At 36.8% G+C, this 17273-nt stretch overlaps 1 protein-coding gene across 1 annotated transcript in view; it reads right to left on the bottom strand.

Moving 5' to 3' along the window:
• The window catches only part of LIN28B (lin-28 homolog B), a 103124-nt gene that overhangs the window by 39866 nt on the left and 45985 nt on the right, over nt 1–17273 (bottom strand). The window contains exon 3 of the mRNA XM_049771237.1: nt 5576–5760. Coding sequence (XP_049627194.1) covers nt 5576–5760 — 185 coding nt within the window. The remainder of the gene's footprint in view (nt 1–5575; nt 5761–17273) is intronic.

The raw sequence follows: 17273 nt of genomic DNA, 5'->3' as shown, positions 1-17273 counted from the left end.
CATTAACAATATCACAACAGATTCTGAAAAAGCATTTGTCAAAATTTATCCTTCATTCACGATGAATTTTTTTTTAAAAAATCCTTACCAGGGGCCAGAGTGACAACATATCGGGTAAGGCATTGCCTTTTACATGGCTAATCTGGGTTCTTTCCCCAGCATTTACTATATGGTCCCTGAGTCCACCAGGAGTAATTTCTGAGAGCAGAGCCAGATGTAATCCTTGAACAATGTCAGGTGTGACCCAAAAACCAAAAAGCAAAACAAATTTAAAAAATAATAAAAATCTCACCATAATAAAGGATATGAAGTAGTCTGGTAAAACTCCCCCCAAAAATTGCTGATGTAAATCCCTATTTCAAAAACACAAGAGGATGAGACTCTCCCTGCTAAAATAATCAGTTGTGCCCAGGAGAATTTAGATGCCCTGCAATACTCCATTCTGCCCCACAGTTCCTAAAAATGGCCTAGGCAATCCCACCTTAACCAGTCTGACCCAGCTAGATATTCATCTTATGCACCTGCCATCCAAATTCCTAGAATTCACCATACTACTGCCTTCCCTGAATAAACTTTGATAATATTCTGTACATTTTATTATCTTTATATTATTGGCTCAGAAATTTTGTAATTGAATTAAATTATTATAGCATTCCTTATTTTTGTATTATTTGGATAGACTATTTTATATTTAGTTTAATTCCTCCTCCAAATTTGGTATAGGTCTGCTTGTTTTTCCCTCTCAAGACTAATCTATAGAAAGCAGAAGTTTCCTGCCCTAGCAGCCCAGAGACAAAAAAGACTCCCCAACTGTGGTAAGTGGTTTCTCTCTTTGGAAACTGAGGCTGTCATTTCGCTCTGCCTAAACCATCTCACTTTCCTGGTAAATTATTTTATCACCCTCAATTCAGTTCCAGTGAGATTTTGGTTCAAACACCTAATCCTCTACCTTCAGGGAACATATCTTAACCATGTATGACATGACTGAGTTAATATCAGAAACATTAATGATAAGCTGAAATCTTTTACTCACTAAGATCGGTAATAATATAAAATGATTACCATATTTATTTGTTTTTTTTTTGTTTGTTTTTTGAGCCACACCCAGTGACGCTCAGAGGTTACTCCTGGCTATGTGCTCATAAATTGCTCCTGGCTCAGGGGACCATATGAGATGCCAGGGAATCAAACCACTGTCTGTCCTAGGTCAGCCACATGCAAAGCAAATGCCCTACTGCTATGCCACCGCTCCAGCTCCTTGCTACCATATTTATTATATATAAGATTCTAAACCCCATCAAAAGAAAATACGCAATAAAATAAAAGACTAGAACAAAAGAAGTAAATATGACTTAAAACATTTATAGATTACATGATATAATATAATGGAAAACAACAAACAATGAACTGTTAAAACTAATTAAATTCATTATCACTGTATCTTACAAAAACAAATGCATTAAAATTGATTATTTTCCATACACTAACAACAGGCTACCTAAAAATAAATTTAAGAGTAGGGGCCTTGGGGCCTGAGAGATAGCACAGATAAGGCATTTGCCTTAGGCACAGGAGGACAGTGATTCAAATCCTGGCATCCTATATGTCCCTGAGCCTGCCTGGAGCGATTTCTGAGAATAGAACCAGGAGTAACCCCTGAGCGCTGCCGGGTGTGACCCACACGCAAAAAAAGAGTAGGGGCCAGATGGGTCCAGAGCAGTGGCACAAGCGGGTAATGTGTCTGCCTTGCCCGTGCTAGCCTAGGATGGACCGAGGTTTGATCCCCCAGCGTCCCATATGGCCCCCAAGCCAGGGGCAATTTCTAAGCACATAGCCAGGTGTAACTCCTGAGCATCACCGGATGTGGCCCAAAAACCAAAAAAAAAAAAAAAGAGTGGGGGCCAGAGTGGTGGCAAAAGCTGTAGGGCATTTGCCTTGCTCACGCTGACCTAGGTAGGACTAATGGTTCGATCCCTCAGCGTCCCATATGGCCCCCCAAGCTAGGAGTAATTTCTGAGCACATAGCTAGGAGTAACACCTGAGCGTCATCAGATGTGGCTCCAAAAGCAAAAAATAAATTTTTAAAAAAGTAAAAATGGGGCCCGGAGAGATAGCACAGCGGCGTTTGCCTTGCAAGCAGCCGATCCAAGAACAAAGGTGGTTGGTTCTAATCCTGGTGTCCCATATGGTCCCCCGTGCCTGCCAGGAGCTATTTCTGAGCAGACAGCCAGGAGTAACCCCTGAGCAACGCCGGGTGTGACCCAAAAACCAAAAACAAAAAAAAAAAAAAAAGTAAAAATGATGAATTTAACCAAGAAAATGAAAGGTTTATACAATGACAACTAAAAGACAAGGAAGAAAAGAAGATAAAAATTGTTTTACATACATGTTATATATAGTTATATATGTTATATATGTTATAAAATTATCTATATATATATGTTAATACTAGCTACCAAAAGCAAATGTAATCTTCTGAGATAACTTTCATAGGCAAAACAATCAATCTTAAAAAGAAAAAGCTGAGGGCTAGAGAGATAGTAGAGAGATAGAGCTTGCCTTGAATATAGCTGAAATCATGATTTCTTGCTTGTTTCCTAATCTCTATCTTGATAAATGGTTTCTTCATCTTTCTAATTGCTCAGGCCAACTCAACCTTGGATGCTTCAATTTCCCTCCCAGTCTATATTGACCTAATTGTGAACCCAATCTTCCTATCTTCAAAACATACCAGGTCTCTGCTCATCCACTATAATACTTACTGGAACTACCATAACCTCTTTTCTAAATTATAAGAACTAATTCCTAATTGTCTCTTAGTACCAATTATTGCCTCTCCACCTTACACTGTCATCACAGATGTCAGGATGATACTTTAGGAAGATAAATAAAACGTTCCTTTTTAATTTAAAATTTTCTAAAATCTTTTCATTACCCCATATCAAAGTCCTTACAGTGGCTGGCAAAGTCCTATTGAATATCCTAACATCTTATTTCTCTACTTTTAGTCTCCATTATTCTACTTCATCAATTCCAATATAGCATACATATATGCAAAACATAGAAAAGCAAAGAATTTTTTCTTCTGCTTTATTTTTATTTGTGAATATATGTATACACAGGTATACTCTCTGTGATCAGAAAACTACTTCAATGGTCTGTATACTTTAAGACATTTTCATGACTTCTTTAACAGGAAATGACTACTAAAAGTACAGACGAAAGCTGTATTAATTTTCTTACTGATGTTTTCCAAACAAAATGTAAAAATATAGACTAAGCAATAAATGATTTAAAAAACTTGTTGGTAATTGAGAGAAAAGAAAAACTAGATGACTAAAATAAATTATTATTTAACAAGGGAGAGAAAAATAAATATGAATGGTAACTAATACTTACATAAGAAACTGTCAATGAATATTTTTAATTTCTTAATTTATTAGTTTTATAAAATGTTTAATTTATTATAGTTAGGGAAAGGATAAAATAAAACATTTAGTAGAAAGGAATAAATTTGTATAAAAATTCAAATCTTAGTATTATTTTAAGAAGTCACTATTATTAAAGCTATAATATATATATGACACAAGTGTATAAAAGTTCTTAGTTCAGACATAAAGTAAATATCCTATATATATGTATGTATATGTATGTATATCCTTTATATATGTGTGTGTGTGTGTATATATATACACACACACACACACACACACACTCACACACACACACACATAAAGAACTTTAAATAACAAGCGGCCAGAGAGATAATATAGCAGGTAGGGCATTTGCCTTGCACTAGCTGATCCAGGTTCAGTCCCTGTTCTCCCATATGGCCACCTGAGTACCACTATGAGTAATTCCTAAGCACCAAACTACTAGGGTTAATTCCTGAGCAATGACAGGTGTGGCCCAAAAAAATAAAAACAAAATTAATGACAGCAGAACATTCTGAAGAAAAATGAGCAAAATACAAAACTAATATAATTAATTGGTATTTTAAAAGTACATTTACCCCTTAATTAAATCAGAAGATACAAAGCAGAAAAAAAGAAGCATCTCAACCTATTAAACTGTGAAGATATTTTTTGTTTCATTTTGTTTTCCAGTCACATCCAATTGAGCTCAGTATTCAGAGATTCTGTGATACCCAGAGGGCCGTATGTGGTACCCGGGTCAACTATATGCAGAACAGGTACTTTAATACCATATGATCTCTCCAGTCCCCCCTTTATTATGTTTGAGTTTGAGTTTCAGTTTGAGTGGTTGTGTATAAACTTTACTAATTTTTAGAAAGCAATTTAACAGATATAATTTTTTTTTTTTTTTTGGTTTTTGGATCACACCCGTCAGTGCTCAGGGGTTATTACTCCTGGCTCTATGCTCAGAAATCGTTCCTGGCAGGCTTGGGGGACCATATGGGATGCTGGGGTTCAAACCACCGACCTTCTGCATGAAAGGTAAACGCTTAACCTCCATACTATCTCTCTGGCCCTGATATAAATTTCTTAAGTGTACAGTTTAATTTAGATTTTTCACTATTAAGTATTTATTGTAATGCCATAATTAGTAAATTTTCAAAATTTTACATTGAAGTATTTCCATTTTGTTATTACTGGCAATTAAAATAATTAGAAGTAGCTTATGTTTATTAATTAAATTAAGTTTAACATATTCTTGTTGAAATCTTGGTACATTCACATAACAGAAATTTATGTAAATAGTAATGAATGTCAGTATAAAATATTCTAAGATATCCTGCTAAGAGAAGGGAAAAAAGTCCCCAAAACATTGCATATCAATTATGATTCTCCTCTTTTAAGTTAGAATTTCAGGGTTTATTTCTAATTCTCTAAATTTTCATGAATTGGTATTTCACAAGGGTGATTATGTTATATACAGCAATATACAATAAAATGCTTGGTAAAGAAAAAAGATACACAGAGGGGTACCACTATACAGAACTAAAAACTTGAGTCCCCATAACAAAAGCTAAAATATACCCAAATCTATCTGATCAATGTTGTGAGATATGATGTGTAGCATATTGTGTTGATGATGGAACCCAGTGCTTTGAATATATAAGATCCATACTTTATCACTTAGGTAATATCCCTATTTTGGAACCACCAACTTCTTATTTGTAGTCTCTGAACTATCACGTGGATACACTGTCCAATGTTCAGTTCATTATATTCTTTTTTTTTGGGGGGGGCAGTGTTTTGGGGTCACACCCGGCAGCGCTCAGGGGTTACTCCTGGCTCTATGCTCAGAAATCGCTCCTGGCAGGCTCAGGGGACCATATGGGATGTCGGCATTTGAACCACTGTCCTTCAGCATGCAAGGCAAACACTCTACCGCCATGCTATCTCTCTGGCCCCAGTTCATTATATTCTGTAGATGATACAAACTATAAAACAATCTACATTTTTGGTAAACTGTATTCAGTTGCAAGGTGGTGGCAATCTGTTTTAATTTGGTTAGACAAATTCAGTAACACAAGTAATAATATAAATAAATTTGCAGAAATATTTTTCAAATATAGTAAACTGATACATTAATGAAGTTAAATGATTACCTATCTCCCTTTGGTTTTCTTTTCTGTAGTGACTTTCCTTTAGGTCTTCTTTCACTTCCAACACAAGGACTCCCACCAGGTCCTGTTACCCGTATTGATTCAAGGCCTTTGGAAGATTTTTTAAATGTGAATTCCACTGGTTCTCCTTCTTTGAGGCTTCTAAATCCTTCCATAAATAATTTGCTCTGTACAAAGGAGAGGAGAGAAAAAGAACAATTATGATTATTAGTATATTATTTCTATAATTTCAAGATATCCATAGCAAGGTAATCTGCAATCAATTACAAAGTATTTTGTGCCATTTTAAAGTTTCATGCTGCAGGTCCAAAGAGATAGTTCAGGGGTAAAGACACTTGCCTTGCATATGGTCAATCTTGGTAAGGTATGGTCCACTGAACAACACATAACCCTAGATACTACAAGAAGCAATCCATGGGGCCCAAGAGATACTTCAGAGCTTAAATATATGCCTTGCAATTTTCAAAACTCTAGATCAATTTCTCATACCACATATGGTCCTTTGAACACCACTAACAAGGATCCCTGAACACAGGTCATGAGTAAGTACTGAGAACCAGTGGGTGTAGTCAAATCCCTACCCACTTTCAAACAAGTTTCTACTTCAAAACTTGCAATGAGGCAATAAAGTAATTCATTTTCAAGGCAATGTGGCAATACTTCTAAAAATGTAAATGTGCTATGTATTCTTTAACCCAGAAATTTCTCTTCAAGTAATCTACGGACACTCAAACTTTCAAAGGAAAGAAAAGCCTTATACTAGCTGGTAAATCAAAGTATCTTAAAGTCCATCAGCAGGAATTCTTTCCCATTTTTGACTTCAAGATACTTCTATTCAATAAAAACAGAACTAAATAAAATGAACTAACCAGATTCAAATTTTAACTAAAAAATAGTATTAAATTAAATATATTGTTAATGAAACACTAACCAGCCATTAAAAAATTCGTATTTTGGACCATGGAGATGTCTCAAAAAGTTGGTGTACTTTTTTTGCATATGGGAGCCCTCAATTTAAATGGTCACTCTATCATCCTCTAAGCAATGCTGGGAATAGCTCGTTAGGAAGGCAAGATGTGGCAAAAAAGGAGAAAAGAATGCCTGATTAATTTGGGAAGACAGACAATTGTTCAGTAAAAATAAATGGTAAATAATTGTGTACCTACTATAATGAAGTCTATATAAAGAAAAAATAATAAAAGTACTTGCTTACTTATATAAAATTCCTTACATACCAAGGTTCTAGAACAACAAAAAACACATAATAAACTGTAGTGTCTTAGTTTTCTATAATTTGAAAGTAAAGAGACTTGGAAAGTAATGTAACTTCAAAAATGATTAATTCCCTACAAAAGGTTTCCTGGTTACAAAAAATATAGCCTTGTTTACAAATATTAATTGATTCTTATAATCTTCCTTTTTTTAAGTCTGGGTGTCAATTAAAATACACTAAAATTAAATCATTGTTGTATTATTCTACAAGCCACTTGTGTACATTTAACAAATATATTTTGTAATATAAATTTAGAAACAAAAGGGAGCAAAATTAAATATGGTAAAGGCAAAAGACTTGGTTCTACTCCAGTTCTTTATATAAACACCTTTATAGAAGCTCTGAATGAGAATTTTTTTATACATAAATACACATTCTATCATCTACTTAAGAAATTTGAGTTTCTACATGTGTGTTCTAATAAGCAACCCTTCAATGAAAAGTCTCTATGATCGAAGAATCTTGTATTCAAGTAAGTTTTTTTAAGTTCTATTTAATGTTTCTTCTTAGTAGAGTTATACTAGTACTTTAAATTAGTTTCTAAAGTTCTGGACTTTCTCTCCATAACATAACAACTAAAATAATTAAATTGCATTTAACAGTAATTTCCTGACCTAATTGATCCCAGAGACCTTTCTTTATAAGTATAAGAGAGGAGTATACTTAGAAAAATAATTAGTGAGAAAATCTTTGTCCCTCCCTGGTCCATAAAAAGAGACCTAACTAATTACATATAATGAGGTAACTACAAGAAACAAATTAAAACAATATTTATGGGGCCGGAGGGGTGGTGAAAGCTGTAGGGCGTTTGCCTTGCACACGCTAATCAAGGATTGACCTAATTTTACTCCCCTAATATCCCATATGGTTTCCCTAAGCCAGGAGCGATTTCTGAGTGCATGGCCAGGATTATGTCATGTGCATGTCACCGGGTGTGGCCCAAAAAGCAAAACAAAACAACAATATTTTAAAATTCAATACAAAAGAATTTCTTAAAGTAGTAAAGACACAAAGATAGGATTTGAAAACCTATTTCTAATAATTACTATGCAATTCTTCATAGAGTTTCCGACTTATAACATGATTTCTATTCATGAAGTTTTAAAAATGCAATTGCTTATAACTTTTATGACTTTTTTTGGGTTTTTGGTCACACCTGGTGATGCTCAGGAGTTACTCCTGGCTAAGCGTTCAGAAATCACTCCTGGCTTGAGGGAACATATGAGCTTCATGAAGTGAGCTGGTGTTCCAGCCCTCCTCTAATTGTCTCTGAGAATTGTTACAAAAATGTCTTTTATTTTTCTTAAAACCCATAGATGAGGGGCCGGGCGGTGGCGCAAGAGGTAAGGTGCCTGCCTTGCCTGCGTTAGCCTTGGACGGGCCACGGTTCCATCCCCCGGCGTCCCATATGGTCCCCCAAGCCAGGAGCAACTTCTGAGCGCAAAGCCAGGAATAACCCCTGAGCGTTATCGGGTGTGGCCCAAAAACCAAAAAAAAAAAAAAAAAAAAAAAAAACCCATAGATGAGTGAGACTATTCTGCGTCTCTCTCTCTCTCTCCCTCTGACTTATTTCACTCAGCATGATAGATTCCATATACATCCATGTACAGAAAAATTTCATGACTTCATCTCTTCTGACGGCTGCATAATATTCCATTGTAGATAGGTACCATAGTTTCTTTAGCCATTCATCTGTTGGAGGGTATCTTGGTTGTTTCCAGAGCCTTGCTATTGTGAACAGTGCTGCAATAAATATAGGTGTGAGAAAGGGGTTTTTGTATTGTATTCTTGTTTTCTTAGGGTATATCCCTAGGAGTGGAATAGCTGGGTCGAATGGGAGCTCAATTTCCAGATTCTGGAAAAATCTCCATATCACTTTCCATAGAGGTTGGACTAGACAGCATTCCCACCAGCAGTGGATAAGAGTTCCTTTCTCTCCACATCCTGGCCAGCACTGATGTTCTCATTCTTTGTGATGTGCGCCAATCTCTGCGGTGTGAGGTGGTATCTCACCATTGTTTTCATTTGCATCTCCCTGATGATTAGTGACTAGGACCATTTTTTCATGTGCCATTGTATTTCTTTTTTTTTTTTTTTATCAAAGTGTCTGTTCATTTCTTCTCCCCATTTTTTGATGAGATTAGATGTTTTTTTCTTGTAAAGTTCTCTCAGTGTCTGTATATTTTGGATATTAGCCCCTTATCTGAAGGGTGATGGGTGAATAGTTTCTCCCACTTAGTGGGTGACTCTTGTATCCTGGGCACTATTTCTTTTGAGGCGCAGAAGCTTCTCAGTTTAATGTATTCCCATCTGTTGATATCTGCTTCCATGTGTTTGGAAAGTGCAGTTTCCACCTTGAAGATGCCTTTAATCTCAATGTCATGGAGTGCTTTGCCAATGTGTTGTTCTATATACCTTATGGTACCAGGTCTGATATCAAGGTCTTTAATCCATTTAGATTTTAACTTCATACATAATGTTAACTGGGGGTCTATGTTCGCTTTTTTGCAAGTGGCTAACCAGTTCTGCCAGCACCACTTGTTGAAGAGATTTTTTCCTGCTCCACTTAGGATTTCTTGCTCCGTTGTCAAAAATTAGGTGGTTGTATGTCTGGGGAACGATCTCTGAGAATTCAAGCCTATTCCACTGATCTGAGAGTCTGTCTTTATTCCAATACCATGCTATTTTGATAACTATTGCTTTGTAGTACAGTTTAAAGTTGGGGAAAGTAATGCCTCCCATTTTCCTTTTCCCTAGGAGTGCTTTAGCTATTCAAGGGTGTTTAATGTTCCAGATAAACTTCATAAGTGTTTGATCCACTTCTTTGAAGAATGTCATGGGTATTTTTAAGGGGATCGCATTAAATCTGTATAATGCTTTGGGGAGTATTGCCATTTTAATGATGTTAATCCTTCCAATCCATGAACACAGTGTTTCCATTTCCATGTGTCCTCTCTTATTTCTTGGACCAGGGCTTTATAGTTTTCTTTGTGTAGGTTCTTCACGTCTTTAGTCAAGTTGACTCCAAGATATTTGAGTTTCTGTGGCACTATTGTGAATGGGATTGCCTTCCTGGCTTCCATCTCTTCCCTATCATGATTGGTGTATAAAAAGGCCATTGATTTCTGTAGGTTGATTTTGTAGCCTGCCACCTTGCTCTATGAATCTATTGTTTCTAGAAGGTTTTTGGTTGAGTCTTTAGGGTTTTCTAAGTAGAGTATCATGTCGTCTGCAAACAATGAGAGCTTGACTTCTTCCTTTCCTATGTGGATTCCCTTGATATCTTTTTCTTGCCTGATCGCTATAGCAAGAACTTCCAGTACTATGTTGAAGAGGAGTGGTGAGAGAGGACAGCCTTGTCTTGTACCAGAATTTAGAGGAAAGGCTATTAGTTTTTCTCTATTGAGGATAATATTTGCCATTGGCTTGTGGTAGATGGCTTAAACTAGATTGAGAAAAGTTCCTTCCATTCCCATCTTGCTGAGAGTTTTGATCAAGAATGGGTGTTGGACCTTAGCAAATACTTTCTCTGTGTCTATTGATATGATCATGTGATTTTTATTTTTCTTCTTGTTGATGTTGTGTATGATGTTGATAGATTTACGGATATTAAACCATCCTTGCATTCCTGGGATGAAACCTACTTGGTCGTAGTGTATGATCTTCTTGATAATGCATTGGATCCTATTTGCCAGGATTTTGTTGAAGATCTTTGCATCAGCATTCATCAAGGATATTGGTCTGTAATTTTCTTTTTTGGCAGAGTCTCTGTCTGATTTTGGTATCAAGGCAATGTTGGCTTCATAAAAGCTGTTTGGAGTGTTCCCGTTTTTTCAATTCCATGGAAGAGCTTGGCTAGGATTGGTAGTAGCTCTTCTTGAAAGATTTGAAAAAATTTATTAGGAAATCCATCTGGGCTTTTCTTTTTGGGCTGGGCTTTTCTTTTTGGGCAGATGTTAGATTACAGTTTCAATTTCCTCAGTAGTGATGGGGGTGTTTAGATATGCTACATCCTCCTTACTTAAATGTGGAAGATTATAAGTGTCCAAGAATGTTTCCATTTCTTCTAGGTTCTCATGTTTAGTAGCATAAAGTGTCTCAAAGTAGTCTCTGATTACCCTTTGGATCTCTGCAATATCTGTCGTGATCTCCCCCTTTTCGTTTCTAATACCGTTATCAGATTTCTCTCTCTCTTTCTTTGTGAGTTTTGCCAATGGTCTATCAATCTTGTTTATTTTTTTCAAAGAACCAACTTCTACTTTCATTGAGCTTTCGGATTGTTTTTTCGTTTTCCACTTCATTGAGTTCTGCTTTCAGTTTTGTTATTTCCTTCTGTCTCCCTATTTTTGGTTCCTTTTGTTGGTCATTTTCTAATTTTTTTGAGCTGCGTCATTAGGTTAATCAGGTATGCCCCTTCTTCCTTCCTGATGTGTGCTTGTAGAGCTATAAATTTTCCTCTCAGGACGCTTTTGCTGTGTCCCGTAGATTCTGGCAGTTTGTGTCTTCATTATCATTTGTTTCCAGGAAAGTTTTGATTTCCTTTTTGATTTCATCTCAGACCCACTGGTTGTTCAGTAGCAGGGTGTTTAATTTCCAATTGTTAAAGTTTTTCTTTTGTGTGGCTTTGTACTTCACAACTAATTGCAGAGCAAAGGTAGCCTGCAAGATTTCCTTCCTCTTGATTTTATGGAGGTATGTTTTATGTGTCAGCATGTAGTCTATTCTGGAGAATGACCCATGTACAATGGAAAACAATGTATATCCAGGTTTTTGGGATGGAGTGTCCTGTATATATCTACTAGTCCTCTTTCTTCCATAACTCTTTTCAGGGTTAGTATGTTTTTGTTGGGTTTCAATCTGGTTGACCTATCAAGTGTTGTTTGGGCCGTGTTAAGGTCTCCCACAATTATTGTGTTATTATTGATTTCTTCTTTCAGATTTCTCAGTAATTGTATTAGATAATTTGCTTGTCTCTCATTGGGTGCATATATGTTTAATAATCTGATTTCTTCCTGTTGCATATATCCCTTGATTAGTACATAGTGTCCATCTTTGTCCCTTACCACTTTTCTGAGTATAAAGTTGGTGTCATCAGATATTAATATGGCCACTCCAGCTTTTTTGAGGGTGTTGTTTGATTGGATGATTTTTCTCCAGCCTTTGATTTTGAGTCTGTTTGTTCTGACTATTCAGATGTGTTTCTTGTAGGCAGAAGGTTGGATTCATCGTTTTGACCCATTTTGCCAGTCTGTGTCTTTTAATTGGTGAATTTAGTCCACTGACATTGAGGGAGATGATTGTCACAGGATTTAATGTCATTTTTGTAGATAAGTTTGCCGTGTTTGTTGGTCTCTCTTGTCTTAGAGTAGACCTGTCAGTTTTTCCTTTAAGGCTGATTTATCATCTGTGAAGTTTCTGAGCTGTTGTTTATCCATGAAGCTATGTGTTCTTCCTTCAAACCTGAACGTGAGTCGGGCTGGTGCAGTATTCTGGGTGAGGCATTCATTTCATTCAGTTTTGTGACAATATCCCACCACTGTCTTCTGGCCTCGAGAGTTTCTTGTGACATGTCTGCTGTAAGTCTTAAGGATTTTCCTTTGAATGTAATTTCCCTTTTTTTTTTTAATTTTTTATTTTGAATTATGAGAACAAAAGATGCAAAGAAAGAGGACAAGGTAAAGTTACAGTGGAAGAACAATCAGCCATAACATAATTAATTCTCAGAAGAAGTCCCCTTGCTGATATCTTAACTTTGAACTTTCAGCCAAAGAACGTTAAGATAAATAAAACAGAATCCATGTACAATTACTTTGTCCCTCAAGTCCCCAGATTGTAGCACATTATAATATTTTTAACAGCACACAAGGCAATATAAAGCCATAAAACTTATGTAACTCCTTAAACATTAGAGGCATAGTATTTTTTACATTTCCATGTACATGCATATTAGCTTAAGTTAACCTCAAATTTTAAGTGGGTGCATTTAACCTCAAATTTTAAGTGGGTGCATTTTAAGGATTAGAGTCAAAGGAGCACAGTAAAAACATTGTTAGAGTGGCAATTGTTGTTTGCATAGGCCCACCAAAATATGAGAGGCATGGAAAGGAATAACCTTGGCCTAAATACAAAGAAATCCTACCCCTGAAGTTTCCTGGCATAAGACCAACTCTAGGCTTCAGGCAAGTTATCGTCCAATCCAAGACATTGTCTGTAGTGCCAACACACTTTTCACATAGTCTCTGTTGTTGGTATCATGTTTCTGTATTAAAGGTCCTGGAATCTGCATATCCTACATTGAAGTCATGATGTGGAGCATCTTCTTCTCGTTTCACCTCACCATGAAAGGGCAATGGAGGAAGCCCTGTCCTATAAGCAGGTCGTTGTTGTTAAGTCTTCTCAGTGTTAAAGGAAGTCTCTTTTGAGCAGGTCGATGTCAGAGCAGTGGTAGGGTCTTCCGTGGTAGAGGATTGCTTCCAGGTGATGTTATAGACAAACCTCACCATTAAGGGGCAATTCAGCAAGCCCTGTCCAGTAAGCAGGTGTAATTTCCCTTTTTGATCTTTCTGCTTTCAGTATTCTATCTCTATCTGCGGGATTTGTCATTGTAACAAGGATGTCTTGGGTGTTTTTCTTTGGGTCTCTTTTAGCTGGTACTCTTCGGGCATACAGGATTTGATTGCATGTAGTCTTTAACTCTGGGAGTATTTCTTTGATGATGTCTTTGACAGTTGATTCTTCCTGGAGATCTCCTTCCTGGCTTTCTGGGACTCCAATGATTCTTATGTTGTTTCTGTTGAGTTTATCAAAGACTTCTATTTTCATCTGTTTGCATGCCTTGAGTACTTTTTTCATTGTCTATTCATTTGTTTTAAGGGTCTTTTCCGATTTCTTCTGTTGTATTGAGTTTTTCTGCATCACATCTTCCAGTACTCTGATTCTCTCCTCAACTGCTGATACCCTGTTGGCGAGGCTATCCATTGAGGTTTTCAGTTGAGCAACCGTGATTTTCAGATGTTATTTCAGTTTGGAGTTTTCTGATTTCTGTATTTGTGTTCTGTTCAGATCGATCTATTCTTTTTTTGAGTTCTACGAACATCTTCCATATTTCTTTTCTAAACTCCTTATCTCAGAGGTTAATCAGGTGGTTGGAATTTATTAGGTCATCCGAGCTTTTATCTTTATTCTCTGTGGATGGTGTTTGCTGCAAGGTTTCCCCATTGTCATGCTTGTAGTGTGGTTTTTCCTGCGTGTTGTGGTGGTGTTCGTTGGTTAGAAAGAGAGCGCGGCAGCGAAGCGAAGCAACTTGGCCGCGCTCTTCTGCTGCCTCTAGTTGACAGTCCTCAGAGTGAACAAAGGCACAACAGGGCGGAGCCTCCAAAGGCCAGAGACCTCACCTTATTGGACAGTGACCCCCACAGCCAGAGCTGCTACTTACTGGGCAGCTTCAAAATGCAGTTTTTTGGGGTGCATTCCCTAGGCCTCTGAGGAAATCTTCAGGGATTCAGAAACACAGGCAGCCCTTTTTTTTTTTGGTTTTTGAGTCACACCCAGCAATGCTCAGGGGTTACTCCTGGCTCCATGCTCAGAAATCGCTCCTGGCAGGCTTTGGAGACCATACTGGATGCCATGATTCGAACCAATGACCTTCTGCATGAAAGGCAAATGCCTTACCTCCATGCTATCTCTTCGGCCCTTGGGTTTAATTTCTGACATTGAATGTCATCCTAAGCATCCCAAGCCCACACCAAGAACAGAGCTGGGAGAAGTTCCAATCACACATTGAGATATGGTACTAAAACACACTTGTCATTTAAAGGCAGTAAATCTCATCTACATTACTTGATGTAGAGCTATTTCTTTTCATTTGTTTCTGGACCACATTGGCTGTGCTCAGGGGTTACTCCTAGCTCTGAGCTCAGAAAACCATATGGTTTGCTAGGAAATGAACCCAAGTTGACCACATGCAAGGCAAACATCCTACTCATTACATTATCAATCTTGCTCCCAAATTACTCCTTTTTAATAAATAAAAACTGTCTCCAATCATACGTGTGTTACATTAAAATTATCAGTGTTTGTATGACTGCTAACAAGAGACGATTGAATTTTCAAAGACAGAATGAAAATAAGTGTTAATCTGATTTTTGTGTGATTTGCACAACTTACTGATTTGGTAAATAGAATTATGCCACTTAAAATGATGTACTCAACTGAATATTATAGGAAAATAAGTACATGCAAGGGCAAAGCTTACAGATTTAGCAACGACCTGTTACAAAGACTTACAAAAATACTCTCAGCAATAGAATGAAAACAAAGTTTGAACACAAGGCAAAAAATAAAATGACTAAAATTTTACCTAACAAAAGTGTACTGATATTACTGAAATGTTTTAATGACACAGAATAGCTTACAAAATAATTTTTGTTTTAGGGAGTAGGGATAATACTAAAGATATAGAGAACACACACAGCATTATCCTGAGTTCAGTCCCTGGTACTGTGGTGTGGTGGCTCCTGAGCAGCACTGAGGGAGTAGCTCTATTAAAGAATTATTTAGCAATCTGCATATTTATTTTCAACAAGGTAATAACATTTAAGTTAGATGAGGAATTTGATCATTAAAAAAATCTTCAAATGACATTTAACAATTCAAGAATACAAAAAGTTATTAAACACTGCCAGTGATCCATGACAGGAACCTAATAGTCATATTCTGTGAAGCTTCTCATCACTTCTCAACATCTGCTTTTTTAAAAATAAATTACTATAAATCAGAGTGATAGCACAGTGGGTAGAGTATTTGCCTTGCACACGGCTGACCCAGGTTCAATCCCTGGCATCTCTATGGTCCCCAGAGGCTGGCAGGAGTAATTTCTGAGCACAGAGTCCAGAGTAATCACTGAGTGCTGCAGGGTGTGCCCCCACCCAAAAACAAAAGAAACTGCTACTGGAAAAAATGTTTCCATCTTTCATAAAGTATTAATAAAGCTTTTATTTCACTACCTTCAATGAACACAGTAATGTACAATAAGCTGTCAAGGTAAATGATGGTGTTTAGATTATATAGAATTTATTTCAAGGGGACCCAAACATCTCTTTATTGGATGACATGTATATGTATCCATAAAAATATCTAGAAACTTTAGAGAATATGCATATGTGGCATGGCACTGCAGGAGCTAGTATGCCTGCTAAAACTATTCTGGTTGTGCTTTCTTCCAGGGTAATTAAAGCCTTGCACCTTCTGTGTTTTAAATGGACACATGAGGGGCCAGAGAGATAGCATGGAGGCAAGGCATTTGCCTTTCATGCAGGACAGTGGTTCGAATTCCCATATGGTCCCCTGTGCCTGCCAGGGGCAATTTCTGAGCATAGAGCCAGGAGTAACTCCTGAGCACTGCTGGGTGTGACCCAAAATCCAAAATAAATAAATAAGTTAATAAATAAATAAATGGGCACATGACTTTCCATGCATCAATAAAGTGTGGAAGAAGTAGTTTGGCTTCTTTTGGGTACAAGCTTTAAAAACTAAGGCAAAATTTATCAAATTACCCATCCCTGCCCCAACAATGGAATCGATGATCTTACAGTGTGAGTTCTAAAATGACCATGACTAGAAAGCTTTGCAAACCCACACATGCAGTGATAGAAAAAAAAACTTCAACTTTGTTAGTCATACGATTTGAGATTGCTACTAAGCATAATCTTATGCTTTGTGGAACTCTATACTTTGTGGAACTCTATCCCTCAAGGCAGAAGAAAGAACAGTTTAGAGTGCAACTGGGAGGAACTTGGTTTGTTTGTTTGTTTCAGAAACTGTTCTGAAAAGGCAGTAGGGCAAATAACTTGGGGAAATATCTGATTTAGATGATTCTTAGTGGCATAGAGATAGGAATCTAAAAGCCAAAGAGTCAAAAAAAAAAAAACCCAACCTCTAAAATATTTGGCATTATCCTATAGGTTGATGAAGAGAGTTATGAAGAACTTTACTATAAGTTGGCAATCCATGTGATGTGTTATCAAATCACAATTTAGTAAAGCTATCACAGTCATTCTGAAAAACAGAAAGCCATAAATCAGACATTTCAACACAAGAGAAAGGAGGAAAACACAAAAAGAAAAAATAAATAAATAAAAGGCTAAAACAAAACAATGAAAGAAAATCTTTACAAATTATAATTAACATCTTCAGACAAAGACCTCTTGAAGATTGAATGAAACACTAAATTTCAACCTAAGTAGTTCATACACACACACACACACACACACACACACACACACACACACACACACACACAGCATGCAGCTGACCCAGGTTCAATCCCTAGCAACATATATGGTATCCTAGACACCGCCAGAAATGAGATTTGAACACTGCGAGTAGGAAGAATAGGAGGAGGAAGAA

Source organism: Suncus etruscus, chromosome 4, assembly GCF_024139225.1.
Source record: "Suncus etruscus isolate mSunEtr1 chromosome 4, mSunEtr1.pri.cur, whole genome shotgun sequence".
Taxonomy (NCBI): Eukaryota; Metazoa; Chordata; class Mammalia; order Eulipotyphla; family Soricidae; genus Suncus; species Suncus etruscus.
This window is presented reverse-complemented; position numbering and strand designations above follow the sequence as displayed.